Source organism: Podarcis melisellensis (assembly GCF_964234715.1).
Source record: "Podarcis melisellensis genome assembly, chromosome: 11".
Taxonomy (NCBI): Eukaryota; Metazoa; Chordata; class Lepidosauria; order Squamata; family Lacertidae; genus Podarcis; species Podarcis melisellensis.
In genome coordinates, this window is record NC_138543.1 from 3,359,562 (window position 1) to 3,375,343 (window position 15,782).

At 42.1% G+C, this 15,782-nt stretch overlaps 1 protein-coding gene across 5 annotated transcripts in view; it reads right to left on the bottom strand.

Annotated features, from left to right (window-relative positions):
• Positions 1–15,782, bottom strand: part of TRPM6 (transient receptor potential cation channel subfamily M member 6) — an 82,993-nt gene that overhangs the window by 34,981 nt on the left and 32,230 nt on the right. For all 5 annotated transcript variants that reach the window (XM_081930356.1, XM_081930355.1, XM_081930353.1 and 2 more), the window contains 9 exons: positions 14,486–14,539; positions 13,696–13,836; positions 12,351–12,479; positions 10,745–11,025; positions 8,916–9,144; positions 6,244–6,399; positions 5,181–5,324; positions 4,401–4,529; positions 735–986 (listed from right to left, as the gene is read on the bottom strand). In XM_081930356.1, the coding sequence (XP_081786482.1) occupies positions 735–986; positions 4,401–4,529; positions 5,181–5,324; positions 6,244–6,399; positions 8,916–9,144; positions 10,745–11,025; positions 12,351–12,479; positions 13,696–13,836; positions 14,486–14,539 (1,515 nt within the window). The remainder of the gene's footprint in view (positions 1–734; positions 987–4,400; positions 4,530–5,180; positions 5,325–6,243; positions 6,400–8,915; positions 9,145–10,744; positions 11,026–12,350; positions 12,480–13,695; positions 13,837–14,485; positions 14,540–15,782) is intronic.

Genomic DNA, 15,782 nt, shown 5'->3' on the forward strand with positions numbered 1-15,782 from the left:
GATGTATTGATGTTCAGTTATTCAGAATGGCAGCAGTCCTGTACTTACTTATGTACAAGTTCCTGTCAAGTCAATCAAATGCACTTAATCTAAAAGGGCAGCACCCAGAATAAGTACCTGGCATAGTACAAAGAATAGCAAAAGGAATAGCAAAAGACTAGGGCTGGTGCTTTATGCAAGTCTTGCAGGCCAATGTCTTCATTCTAGAAATAGGACTACTAAATAATTCAGATATATAAGAATTATTTCCCTCCTCTTATACTTCCAACAACACAGATAGGGCAAAGACAGGCAACGACCTAGTCTGCAAATGTGCATGCTCCCAGATAAAAAATCATGGCTCATTTGCTCTTCCTCCATTCCCCCTGCAGTTGTGCTGCTGTAGGCGAAGCCATGAAACTAGGTTTGAATGTGTCTCACCCCAGGAAAACCACAACCTGTAGCCAAAGTTTGTTCTATGGCTTACCACTCACGGTTTGTCTGGGGGAGATAAACCACAAGTCTGGGTTTGGACAGGAGGCTAAGGACTGCATCCATGGTCTAGCTCACAGCAGCATGGTGACACGTTTGGCTTAGCATGTTGACTAGGCCAGTGTGTGGTGGTGCTTTACATTTCTCTCTACTTCATATATAACAGGCAAAATTTTCATAGGTGAAGATTCAAACTTCATTAGCTGAAATTCTGCCTCTCGTGTAGCTCTATAAGAGAAAGTGCTCTGTATCTAAATACTTACCATTTTCCCAATCATTGTCAGATAGGGACCTGCACGCTGGTTCACAGCAAAGAAGTCAAGAAGCCGAGTATACCAGAATATTATATCCAGACAGTAAATTAACCTTCCTGCTGTGTGAAGGGGAGGATCTGCCCAGCGCAAGCCAAAACCAGTCATGAACAAGATAATGGCGATAGAATCTGTAAAGTTCCAGTACTCATAAATCCACACTTTCACCTTTTGGCTGAACTTTCCTGGCTCCGAAATAAATACCTAACAGAAAAATGGGAACATCCCTTGAATTTATATGAGGCATGTAAAGAACATGACGTATCTCTGCAGATGATCTTCCTACATAAGTCAGAGGCCACTGGGTCACCTTGGGCAAGCTGTCACCTTTCATCATCAGTTTCCTTGCCCTTAAAATAGTAATGTTAATGCCCTTTGTGATGTGGATGCAAATGAATCAGATAGAAATGATGGCATGGCTTACATATTAAATATTCTTTTCAAATGATTGGTTATTAACAAGAATGTTCTCATGGACAAATGGTTTAGAAAGAAGCAAGAATGTACGCTTCACTTATTCTTCTCTCATTTTAACTCCTTAATTATTCGAGGCAACAATTCCCTTATGTGCTCCTATCTGCTGCAAACAGAAGGGAGACTGTCTCTACGCTTATTAGCCCTTGTCAAGAAACGTTTGGATTCTGTCCTTTCTTGTTTTCTGTATATGCTTAGTAACTCTCTCTCTAACAATGTGTTTCACCGGTTTTTATGGAGCAGGCACTAAGCTAACTACTGGTAGTCTGTAATTCTCAGAATCCCCATTCTTGATCCCTTCTTAAAAATTGGTGTAACATGTTCCAGTTCTCAGATCAGAGGCTGATCTTAGGAACAAGTTAAAATTTTAGTCAGAAGAGGGCTGTTCAGGCACGAGGTTCAAAATAACCATTGGATAGTGTCCTATAATTTTTGTCTTGTTCCTGGATGTAGAATGGAATAGTATGATGCTATTGGAGCTCTGAGTGTATTTCCATTTTTGTGATTTTAAAAAATACATCTAATTTTGTTGTTGTAAGCCATTTTGGCACATACATATTTTTAAATAAAATATAAATATTTGCAGGCCTGGGCACAGAGAAGCCGCAGGGAGCAGCCCAAGGCAGGGGGAAATTGCAATAAACACGGGACAACCACTTGGGCCTCAACTTTATTGATTAAAGATGTCAGCAGGTTTTGGTGCAGGCATTGGATGTGTATCCTGACTTAACCAACTCATCTGCTGGTTGATTATTTGGCATGGTTAACCAAGGTTAAGTATCGCCCTATGACAGAAGGCACCTTTCCTGGATCCCTTTAAGAAGATACCCTATGACATAAATCAAATTGGGAGGACAGAAGCACCTTTCCTGGATCCCTTTAAGAGGATACCCTGATTCCTTGGACCAAGGGTGGGGTGAAGTGGGGGGGGGCTCCTGAACTGCCTTCCACCTAGACTAAGGATCCAACTTTATCCACAATTAAGTTGAGACAATTGCTATGAAGAAGGCAAATTCCCCTGTGGCCCCAAACATGGAGACTGAAGACTTCCATAGCAAGGTCTTGCCCACTTCTCTTGGCCAGGCCTACACATAAAGCATCAGGTGAGTGGGAACTGAGGCTGAGGCCTGGGCATGGCTGGCTTTTACAGCCAGGGAGAGAACCAGAGAGAAGTTTTCCCTCTGGTCTGCTCCCTGAACAGCACCCCCAGGCTCACCCACAATTGGCTGCAACCATGGGCAAGCCCCAACAGCCAGCGAAGCCATTGGAGAAGTGATGCCCCTCCTCCCAGCAGGGTCAAAACCAGAAGATCGCCCGGCAGCTGCTGCCAGTGGACCACAAATACCACTCCCTGCATTTGGCAGGGGAGCAGTGTTACGATATGAAAGCAACGCAGCTGCAAACTGGTAGCTTGAAAACATCACATGATGTCCCACACAGTGCAAAAGACTTGGGCTGTTTTTTTCTTCTTCATGCTTTTTATCTGGTTTCAGAATATTTCATTCTTTTTCTATTTAGAACACCATGTGAACACCTTGGTTTCCACCCTACACGCACTCCTGCCACTCATAATAACTAGATCAGGGACACACATTGGGAGTGTCCCGGGGGCCTGTGAAGAGTCAGGATGGTGGTAAGCAAGTATTTAATGGAGGTGGAAGCTCGCTGGGTTGCCAAGTTCGGAAATTGGAAAAAGCTCTGCTTGGCTCCATGTTTCCATGACATATGAACAGCTGAGAAAGAGCAAGACTTGAGTGTCACAGCTTCTTAAAGTTTGAAATGAAACACTGCATTGCTTCTCAAAGACTCTGCACCCTCAATACATCTCTATTCTTCCTTCTGAAATGTATTTCTGTTTGCTCATTATTTCACAGAGTGAGTGCAGGGGTACAATTGTTAGACGTATGTTGTTGTTCTTTAAAAGAAACAAATCAGGAGCTTGGTGAAATGGAAAGAAAGGGCTGTAAAATGACAATAAATATTGCATAAGCCCCAGGAGGCATGGAAAAAAGCAGAACAGCCTTTATAAGTGAAGTAACAAATTAGTTTTACTTTGGTGCAAACAAAAAGAAACAAATCTTTGTCATTTATCAAGGACATGGCAGTCTTGAAAAGGCAAGTTTTCAAAATTAGGAAGGTGGAAAATGAGATGTTTATTTCTTGAACAACAGGGTTCGCCAGAGGGCCTTTTCAGTTTTGCTAAGCAAATGGTGAAAAAGAGCCTTTGAATGGTTATAAACAAGATTCCTCGCATTATATAGCAAAGTCCAATTACATACTGCTAAGATCAAACTGATAAGCAGCAAGTGAAAGGGTGATGTCAAAGTGTTAGCCAAACCTTAGAAAAAAGACATGTATAAATAACTTTATGCATATGAGTACCATTGAGCTGAATGATGTTATTAGAATGTGTAACAACATATTAGAGGAATGAAAGCCAAAGGGTGCAATTACCTGATAAAATCTAAAGAAAAACGATTTCCAGGACTACACACAGCAAACCCCGGAGAAGTTAATGAAGCGTGTATGTAACACAGAGTCCTGCCCCATTTTATCCAGTGGACCACAACCACCACATAAGTGAAGCAATTGCTTCATGTAGGGGTAGCTGTCCTATAAAGACAAAAGGGGCAGCGACCCACCAGTGGCAGCCCCTCGCCCCTCTTTAAGCCTAGGGCTTGAGCCCTCTCCCTCTCCTTGTCTTCCACATTACAGTCACTCAATCCCTGCATGGCATCTGCAGGAACTGTGGTCCAACCCTGCCCCATAACTCTTCACATGGAGAGAGATAAATGGCTATTTTCAAATTGCAGAAAAGAACTGCAAACAAAATCCTAAAGATGTAATTTTATGCAAGTTTCTGCATTTAAATGTATATAATACATAAAAGGGTTTTGTTGTTGTTGTTGTTTTAAAAAAAGCTTTACACCCAAATCTTTTTTATCCCCTGTGTGTGTCATTCAAAAGTGGAAACTTAACTCCAGGCTCCTATTTTTGAAAACTACAATTATTATTATGAAATTGTACATTGATTCAATTTCATGGAGATTTCTTTTTTGTAGCTTACCCCATAGATAATTGCTTGTCTTAATTCCTATAACAGGCATGGACAGCAGAAACATCAGAATGAAATAAAGGACCTACCTCTCTGATTTTCTCAATGGAGGTGGTGAAAATGTAAATGATCACAAGCCATTCTGGCACGCTGGGTGTTGGTTCCATCTCCACCAAGACAGTGTAAGTGAACAGCATGAGAAATGCTAAATAGGCCATCTACAAAACACACGAACACAATGCGTAGTCCTTATAAACACACATTTGTGGCAAAAAAGAGGAAACTAATAGGTCACACAACACAATCCCCACCACCATTTGTGTAAGCTCTGCAAGGTGGGTGTGCATCATCATCACTACCAATTTATAAACTGTTTCACAGCCTGAAGCCATCAAAGTGGTGTAAAAAAAGATAAAAGTAATAATACAAATTCTAAAAACAACAACAATTAGTCTTACAAACTCTAAAAATAATAAAACCATCCCTACATTTGTACACTTACTGTTTCATAAATGACTGGGTGATCTCTAAGGAATCCTTCATAACACCTTTTGTAGCTGCCTAAATATCATGACAAGCCTGGTTTCTAGGACAAACTAGGGCATGCAGTATTCTCAGCAGTGCTGCATCCAAGGAACACATTTGCCAGGCAGCCATGTGTGGGGCCAGACAGTCCCTTGGGTAACCTGACCATAAACTGTTTGGGATCATGAGCAACCATAGCAGGCAGGTCAGGAGCTCCAAGACTATGGCAACATAGGATCCAAGGGAGTATAAGATTATGCTCCAAGACTATGGAAGTTGCCACAGCTAAGAACCATGAGCCCTCACACAGAAGGAGGGGCAACCAGTCATAAACAATGACTGACCGTGTGAAACCAGAACTTCACAATTGGAGCATTGTAGAATTCATACACTTTCCTAGTTGCAGGAAGGCTTCCCTGCTCATTATTGCCGGGGAAATTCTGGCTTTCCTCTTGCTTCTCAACTCCTTTCTCTAAATCATAATGGCTCTGTATAAGAAAACAAAGTGCTCGTGTTAGTGGTTATCCAGCTCCATAAGAAACTTCTATTATGCAGATTCTGTACATCAGCAAAAAGTAAAAGAAATCTGGTGTAGTGACGTTGGAATACACTGTGCTGGGTAAATATATTTTTATATTATTATATAAATATAATAATTGCTATTTTCTGTTCACAAAGCAATAATAACTAGGTTATTTTCCATAAACAAATACATGAGTTAAGCATTCAAGCTTAAACTATAATTGTAAACAGTAATGTTGAGATTATTGTTCTGAATTTGAACTGAACCTGAAGACCTTTTGTAGTTCCAACACCTTAAGAAGAGAAATTAACATTCGGCCCAGAAAGACGTTCAAAGTTTATTTAAAAGAGAGAGAGAGAGAGAATGCCGATATATCTGCACACCATAAAAATATACGTATTTTGTTTATCATCCATAGGCTCTTGTGCATCTAATTATAACATTCCTTTAGTGGGTCATTTGAGATGGAAAAGAGAAAATATTCTCATGGAATTCACATTTTTAGCGAGAAGTTATAGAGAATTTCTATTTTTCTAAAGTAAATTTTCCTTCTAGCATCCTATCCCAGGGAAAGAGCATATGCTATCCATGCAGAGAATCCCAGGATCTATTCCCAGCCCTTTCCAAATCCCTAGAGACCTATTGTCAGTCATCCTAAATAGCACCAAGCTATATCAATTAATGGTCTAAAATGGTCTAGCACAGTACTTGTAATGTCAATGATATATATGGGAAAGCAAATGCTTAGCCCTGCCTATCAGCATCAGAGTCTAGTTCTGCACTTTTCTAGCATCTATCACATTATAGAACTAAACGTTTAGAATTAAAAAGCTATATGTTCCACATTTAGGAAAAATGAAATCTAAACCTGGTACCATACTAACCAATGAGATGTTATCTTTAACACTGGAAGTGTTAGGATCACCATGATACCATGTGAACTGGTGGAACTCCTGTGACTGAGGTACATGAGACATTTCAGCCTTGCTTTTAAACTCCAGCATCAAGATGGTAGGAGGCAGAAGAATGCTTAGGATCACCTGCAGGAGCATGTTGCAGTTAGTAAGATTGCATTTGATCCTATCACTAGCCTTTGTATGAAACTAACAAAGAGGAAGGCAGCGGTGGCTGATGCCTACAAAAAGTGAGTCTCTCTCTCATCCTGCCCAACCATTCCCTCTGCTTCACTGCCCAAAGTTCCTCCTAGTCTGTTGTCCTGTTTTTGGAAGCGGCTGGGTGAACTCAGGAGTAATCAGGACCTCCCAGGTATGCCCAACCCCTGGTGAACGTAGCATGGAAAGGTGTCAAATTTAACCCACAGCTGCAAAAGAAAGTCATAGCTTGAATTTGGACCAGCTGGAAGCCACAGCTTTATCTGCCCTGCACCTATGCCTGGCATCACATAGCGTCAAGTGATGGACAGGTGAGCATACCTTGGCCCATGTTCCCAGCGCTGTTGGATAGCTTCCAGGGCAACCAGTGGGCTATGAAACACTGCCCTCTTGCCAAGGCAGAGAATATTTGGGAGGGATTGGGAGTTTTTGGAGGGTCCTGGTCGTGATTTTTTTTTTTAAGCCAGAACATATGCTTACTTCTTGAGATTTCCATTGGGGGGAAAATCAGAAGCATCCACACCATTATGTTGGTATCATCCCAAATCTTGGGTCCAACCTCTCTACTATAGTCAGGAATCAATCTGTGATTCCCAAATCTTTTCACCCTGAGCTTGACCCATTTGACTTCCAGAGAAGGAAAATGTGCAGGCAATAGCATGATGAAGCCAAAGGCCCACCAACCCCTCCTGGTCCCCACAGCTGCCACACACAGATGTGAGCAGGAAAAGCATGAACAGGAAGTATGAGAGCCGCAGAAACAAAGGGCATGGCTCCTCATCCATGGGGAAACTCTCCTTATATTTAGTAAGAAGACTCCACAATTCATCAGTAGCTTTCGTCTAAATTCTCATTTTAACCAGCCACATGATGTGCAGAATTGTTGCTGTTACCAAGGCAGGAATAAATGCCAGTAAACAACAAGTAGATCATATAGCAAGATTCAAAACACAATATTCCTTCAGTCAGCACAATATTGACAGTGAAAGTACAATCCACTTCTGTGGTAAAATGTGCAACTGTTAACACTACACTTGCGCATGCCAGGTCCAATAAAGTCATAAGCAGTGCATGCAGACATGTGCACGCATGCCAATACTTAGAAAATTCAGGACATCATAGAGGAGATTCAGAGAAATATAATCCATATGTGTGGCAAACAGATAGAGCTCCCAAATGGAGAGTAGCATAATCAATAAGCAGGCAAAAGTGGGGCAAGCAACCAAGGGGAGAGTTGCTAGGTCAAATTAAGCCACAAGCCCCCCACACATGCGCAATCTTGCTTGCACGTCCTTCAGCTAGAACAACCTTTTCCCTCCGCTGGCCAGTCAGCCAGCCATTTTCTCTTTCCCAGCAGACTGACATGATGATGCAGCTCCCTTGAAAACTATGGCTTGGGAACGAAAACTATTCTAAATCTCTACCTCCTTGTACTGCACACAAATATGGAAGATACGGGAGCAATTGTTGACTTTGAAAGCTATTACAATGTAATTAAAGGTGGGAGACTTTAAATCTGTGTTTGCTTTGGCAGAAAAGGAACTAAGGTGCTTCCGTGGGAAGGAATACACTCCTTTTTATGGTTTTCAAGAGTTCAAGGTACACTGTCTTCCCTACAGCAGGCCTAGTAGGTGACACTTGCAGAGATAATAACCAGCTGACTTCTTGAGAAACATAGAGGAGTGTCTTCTAGGAGCTATTCAAGGAGGAGTTTGCTTCCTCTGCCTTGGCAATTCTCTTCCCCCACCCTCAATAATCCTTATCCATCTGTTTGTTGTGACAGATGGATTACACAGTTTCTGTCCTATAATTTTTTTCCCTTTTGTGACCAGAGATATGACACAATTTTCTACAACTATTTGAAAAAGCATGTCTATATGGGACTCTGGAAGGATATGACTGCTTAACTAAGATTTCTTCATTTAATGATTAAGGGGAGGGTTCACAAAGATGCATTCACTTTTGGTGCATCCTGTCTGTGATTCATGTACTGCCCTCATATCCTGAGTTCAACAGTGCTGATCTCCAACTCACTCAACAGACTGTGTTGCATTGTGCTAAATGAGCTTTCCCAGGGGACAGAAAGTGGGGTGGCTGGGAAAGTGCTGAGGTGCTCTCAGGAACTGCTTCTGGCTGTGTTCTTGCTCCCACAGTTCATCAGTTGCATTTGCCATGCATGAATACACTTAGTGGCGAACAAGAGCGATGGTGGAGAGAGCACAAGGACAACAGCAGACCTAATGCAGGCTGCACTATTTGCACAATCCAAGCCAGGACAGTGCACCTAAGTTATCCTCACGCCTGATCTTTGAGCGTCTCCTCTCAACAAGCCCATTGAACTTGAATGAGATGAGCCGTCATGCAGTGACAGCACAAGATGATTATAAAACCCCCCAGCCCTGATATTGGCATGCAGGATAAGGGGCTGCTGAGAGATGCTGTACCTTAAACCAGGAGTTCTTTCTCATTTTCAGGCGTCCCATCCACATATCAGTCAACAGCATCTGTGTGCAGGTGTGAGATACAAAGGGTCGCAATACCACGGACACGGCCAGCTTCAGGCATGTGGAGTTACTCCAGTTCTTCAGCTCGTATGTTAGCAGTTTCATGGCCATCTGCTCATTCTGTTTGAAAGCATTATCCAGCACATCTAGAGCCAGCTGCCCAAACTCACTATGACAGCAAAAGAAAAGCCAGGTGGGGGGGGGGGCAAATGTTGCCAGCCTTAGAGTACGGACTGAGCACAAATAACAGAGGCAAGCAGTATGACTTGTATTAAGCGCCTCTCATAGGAACAGCCTGGTCCAAACCGTGGACTCCAGTAGGAATTTCTCCAAGCAAATGTGCATTTAGGAGTACAGCCATTGTGTTTTTCCTATTGTTTCAAATAAACCCATCATTCTGAGAAATTCTTCTGGTAATCCAGAAATTCTTCCACTTATCTTAGACCCACATCTGTACATCTATAGCAAAACGCCTGTTGATTTTAATGGATTTTGGATTTAATGGATTTGGGCTATGAAACCTGCTGAACTCCTTACAGCACAATTCTGTAAGCACAATTCTATGCCTGCTTACTTAGAAGTAATTTCCACTGTTCAATGGAGCTTACAGTATTTTGACTTTGGCACTAAAACAAATGACATACATTCTAAAAAGAACTTTAAAATGAATGTAAAATATACTGAAATCATAAATAGCTGACCTTCAAGCAGAAGACATAAATGAAATAAATAAAATAATATTGTAAAAATAATTCAAAAATATATTGGCCAATATTTATGCAAAAGTATTTAGCTGATAACATCTATATTTCTGAAAATGTAATAATCAGTATTGATAAGCAACTTTAACAATATTTATCTCAGCTCAGTTATGTCAAGGTTACTACCTACAATAGAGTTAAAAAACTTTCCTAACAATATTACTAAAAATATTTTTCTAATGTAACACACACACACAATATCAGGAATCAAAATAATAAGATGCAAAACCCATTAAAAAAATTCAAGTAAACATGCATGACAAAAATTCTACGTCCTTAAACTGGAAAGCACACAAGATCCTTCTTGGGAATGTTCCGTGTCAGCTACATGGAATTTCTGTTAAACTAAAAGTTCTGTTTGGAATTTCTGCCTTTTCTCGATGTGCCCAATGGGGCAAAGAATGGCATAAAAATAGATAAGACAAAGGTGATAGACGTGAGGATCCTGGCAGTAGAAGTAGATCATCATTGGAATAAATCACCTGATAATACAGGACTAATGAACTTGATAACAAAATTATGGAAACTGGAGATGTTGAAATAATGGTGTTTTTTCTAATAAAAAAATGGAGGCACAGAAAATTATACATTAGATGGAATGCTGGCTTGTCAGTATTTCTCACCAATTTTCTTTTCATTACTGGGAAACCCAGCCAGATGGGCGGGGTATAACTATTATTATTATTATTACTATTATTATTAGGAAATGTACTCCGTTAAGAAAATGTACCTTTCAGCTCAGATCAGCCTATTAAAAACTATTCTCCTCCTTTGCCTGCTAAGCTAAAGGATACCCTTCAGCTGTCACCAGCTCTAATGTTAAGAACAGAAGAAGAGTCCTGCTGGATGAGGCCAAAGGCCCACCTAGTCCAACACTCTTTTCTGGCGGTGGTGAACTAAATGCCCATGGGAAGCCCATTATATAATCTAAGGTGATGGAGAGAAAAATGTCTAACCATTCTAAGCACTGTAGATCTGTATTATCTGAAGTGAAGGGAGAATCCCTACTTTGAATACTTCTTCAGCTCTTCTGACGTGTCATCCTCCATGTTGCTTTGCTTAGCTTCATGTGCCATCGCTCTGTAGAGTTTACAAGCCACCACAGCCTTGACCATGGCTTCCTTTCCATGCTGCCAGAAAAACATGGCCATCTTCTGCCTTTTCATCAATACTGCCCAAACCAAGAGATCATTATATGGGTATATAAACCCAACTGATTGTTGGTCATCAGAGACAGTAAATTCATCCTTTAGCTTCTTTCTAGTCTTGTGAAGAACAGCTGTTTTTTGCTGCAAGTTAATAAATAAAAAGTTACTCAAAGTCTATCACCTCTATGCACAATTTGCTTACTTCAAATCAAATTTCTGAGTTATAGGGTTATTATCCACAAGAATTATCAACTATATTAAATGACAGCTACGATAAATACAGAATCACAAATCCACAAAAGGAACCACATTCCATATGAAATAATATACTCAAAGCTCCATATGACAGGATGCAACTATTAATATCAATTTTGTGTTCTATTATGTAGAAAAGCAGAAAATTCTGACAAGATTTAATAGGTCAGATCCTTGATCCAGATAGCTCAATATTGTCCACACTGACCGACAAGAGCTTCAGACAGCAGTCTCTCAAGATGCCAGGAATTGAACTCATATGTGCTCTACCAGTGAAATATACTCAGAGTCGCAAGGTGATTTCATGCTCTTTATTCAGCTCATAGTGGTGAGGAGGAATGAATGAAAGTCCCCTCAAAGTATCTGCTTTATATACATTATTTACACAATGGGCTGCACATGATTGGCTAATTCCAGAATTCTACTGTAAGCCAATCAGGTTGTGGATTCACTTCTATCTGGAGCATGATTGGGTGGTTCCTGCCAACCAATCATACTGCTGCATTGTTCTAGGACCAATCAGACTGCTGCATTCTGAATCCTATTGTTCTAGGACCAATCAGACTGCTGCCTTTTGGATCCTATTGTTCTAGGACCAATCAGACTGCTGCAGTTTGGATCCTATTCAATTCAGTACATAACAACCAGTGAGCCTTTCCCATCGCCATTGGCCAGAATGGCTCTCCATCTGGATTTCTTTTAAATGTTTGTTCAATTGTCTTGGGTCCAAAACTGACTGAACATGCTGCCTTTTTGGGAACAAGGAGGAGGAAGGTCTCTTTGCCCTTCCCTTAAAGAGGAACAAATCTAGAGATGTATGACACACATCTAGAGAAGATGCTGCTGACAAGTCTTTCTCTGGATTGTTGGACAGTGGAGAATGGAGAAACTGGCCTCTTAGAGTTTCTGAAAAACTCTAAGGAACACACATCTAAATTTGTATTAGAAGCCCATTGACCTACAGTCATTCACTTTCAAATTTTTCAACCACCCCTCATAACACAGAATAAACCATTATCTCCAAGGGGATTGTAGGGAACCAACTGTGCTTCTTAATTTTTGTCTGATTCAAGCCCTGAAAAGGAAACAATTTACTTTAGCCATTGAATCTGCCTCTCACACGTGTATAAACCCACTGGAGTGAGCAAACATGATTTTTCAGCCTACTGGTTTTCTATCAAATTGCATAAGCAAACAAAGAAACACAGTACTTTGTATTTGTATGGCTGTGCTGTTCGAATGAACTGGGAATGTGAGGTGTTTCCACCAGATCCATTTCTACTCCTCATATGATTATTCTGATGAAGGGAGAAGTTCTGCGTCAAGCTGGAGACAACTCTCTGGTTCCATGAAACAAAGAGAAAGAGCCAAATGAGATCCAGATCATCATGATAATGTTTACCATAACACAGTAACAGAGGTTTATAATTTTCTCTTCCACTTAAAGTAGACAAGGGGAACCTGTGGCACTCCAGATATTGTTGGATGATTGGCCATGCTGGCTTGCACTGTTGGCAGCTGGCATCCAACATCTCAACACAATGGCTATTCTCTGCCTCCATGGTCAGAGGCAGCAATGCTTTTGAAGGCCAGTTGCCGGAAACCACAGCAGGCCCTGTTTGTAGGTTTTCCACAGGGATCTGGTTGGCCACTGTGAGAACAGAATGCTGGACTAGATGGGCCACTGGTCTGATCCAGCAGGCTGTTACAATGTCAGGGGGGGAAGGGTTGGCAGTCCCGCTGGTGTGTGCACACCTGCAGGGCTATTGCTGCCAATGCGACTCTTCCCTGACAGCGACATGCCCCTGACCACTCCGTTGCCACGTCAACCTATCCCATCCTGATTCCTGATGAACACAGTACTACGAGGAGCCACCACTGCTCAGTAGCATGAGCTCACAATGATAAATGGGAAAATAGGTTCCTCTAAATAGGAAGAAAGGGCCCTCAAGGGCCCTGAGTCAACATCCCACCTGATACTGAAAGGCTTTTCTGGGCTCACAAATGCACAAGGTGAGCAAATTAGACAGGCATCAGAACGTATTAAAATGATGTCAAGAGATGAGAAGCAGAAAGTTCAAATACTGCCTTATTTTGTAAACAAGCATTATATTCAGTGAAGACACAATAAATATTGATCCCCACAATTCTATTTAACAATTACATCTCAGATAATTGTTAAAATATATTGTTAAAATAAATTGGCTAAATTATTGTTAAATTGGGCATTTTTCTATTATTTATTATTCTAGTTTATTATCTGTTAATATGATGCTTCACTGAATGTGGAAACACATTTTTTGTATTTCAATTCTGACTCCTTACTAAATAGCCAAACTGTAATAACATATACATGTTAAACTATTTCCCCTAAAACAGGCATCCCCAAACTTGGCCCTCCAGATGTTTTGGGACTACAATTCCCATCATCCCTGACCACTGGTCCTGTTAGCTAGGGATGATGTGATGGGAGTTGTAGTCCCAAAGCCGAGTTTGGGGATGCCTGCCATAAGCTCTCACTGATGGAAGTAGCTGTGACCAGTTTACTGAGTTTACCTCACGTTTCCTGTAAAGGCTATTGTACAGAACTCGGAAATGCTTTCTTGTGTAGCTGCTCTGATAAGCTCCACCAATCAAGTATTCTATTACCAATCCAATATCAATCAGAGATATTTTATAATCCACAGGAAGAGTACTCTGTAACACAAATATTTGACATTTTATATAACAATCATACTTAAGCATATTAATAGTGCTTTAGAGCACGTATCAAGAATCCTTCACAAACACTTTATAATCTGAGCTACTAAATAAATGTACAGGAGAATAGTTTAATAGCTGGAGCCACTTATTAGCCAATATCACGTTCCTCAGATTGTCCATATTTAAACATATGATGTTTTTCCTTCAACATCTTTATCATATTGACTGGCTGTGCACAGATGACATATATCCCACTGATAGCAGCTCTAATCAACTCCCACCCAAAAACCTGTGTCCCCACTGTGGAAGGACTTGTGGATCCAGAATCAGCCTCCACAGTCACTTACGGACTCACTGTTAAGACTGTGTTCATGGAAGACAATCTTACTCAGCTACAAGTGATCACCAAAGAAGAAAAAAAACAGTTCAAGTTCTACTTAGCATGGGTGTCTGTTGCTATTCCTAACATTTTTGAAGTTGCTGCTAGTCTGGTTGGGCTAATTGGATAAGCACAGCTCCCAAGTTGATCATACAGGCCCTATACTATAAAACAGCATATAGCAAGTGGTGATTCAGTTGTGATCGTAGCAAAAACCACCATCTAAAGGAGTTCTAGCTCATCATTCTTCAGAATGTAGATTACCTGTTTCACGTCAGAAACAAGATGACGCAGAAGATGATTTGTTGGCCCTTGTTTCTGGAATGTTAAAAGAAGAATGACAAGAACACAGTGACTAAATTAAAAGAAAGAAACTTTCACTATATATGAAAGAAGATTAAGAAACAGGACAACTAGTGCATTAATATTTATTAACAGCTAATTTTGTTTAAGTCTTGGGCTGAAGAAAGCTGTATTTAAAAAGAGAAAGCACATTCTTCAGCTGCATTTCCAGCCCATGATCACAATAGAACTGTCTATCAATCAACCAATCACTATCTTCAAATGAGCCTCCTGCCTGCTAAACTGCTTCTTTTTTGGTTTACAGTGGTGCCCCGCAAGACGAATGCCTCGCAAGACGAAAAACCCGCAAGACGAAAGGGTTTTTCGGGTTTTGCGACACTTCGCCAGACGATTTTCCCTATGGGCTTGCATCGCAAGACGAAAGCCCATAGGGAAATCTCGGGGACCTTTTTTTAAATGCTGGTGGTGGGGAGCAAAGCCTTTTCCCCCCCTCCGGACTTCAGAAGAGGTCCAGGAAGGCCGGCGGGGGCGAAAGGCTTTGCTCCCCACCGCCAGCATTTTAAAAGCGGTCCGGGATAGCAGGGAAGCGCTTCCCGCTATCCCGGACGGCTTTTGAAGGCAGGCAGGGGGGGCAAAGACTTTTGCCCCCCCGCCCGCCTTGGGAAGAGGTCCTGGACCTCTTCCCAAGGCGGGCGGGGGGCAAAAGTCTTTGCCCCCCCTGCCTGCCTAACCGGGGGCTTTTAAATCGCCCCGGGACTGTCCGGGGCGATTTAAAAGCCCCCGGACGGCTTTTGAAGCCTCCCCCCGCCGCCCGGCTTCGGGGCATCGTCCCGATGCCGGGCGACGGGGCGAGAAAGCCTCCCCCCGCCGCCCGGCTTCGGGGCATCGTCCCGATGCCGGGCGACGGGGCGAGAAAGCCTCCCCCCGCCGCCTGGCATCGGAACCATGTCCCGAAGCTGGGCGGCGGGGCGGGAAAGCCTGGGCGCGCTTGCAACTCTCCGCAAGGAGCGCGCTGCTTGCGGAGAGGTCCGCGCCTGTCCTGGACCTTTTCTGAAGGCAGGGGGGGGCAAAAGTCTTTGTCCCCCCTGCCTGCCTTCCCAGGGGCTTTTAAATCGCCCCGGACAGCGGAGAAGTCCTCCGCTGTCCCGGGCGATTTTAAAATGCCGCCCGCCAGAAGAGGTCGGGGGAAGGCGGTTTCCATAGGAACGCATTAATTGATTTTCAATGCATTCCTATGGAAAACCGTGCATCGCAAGAC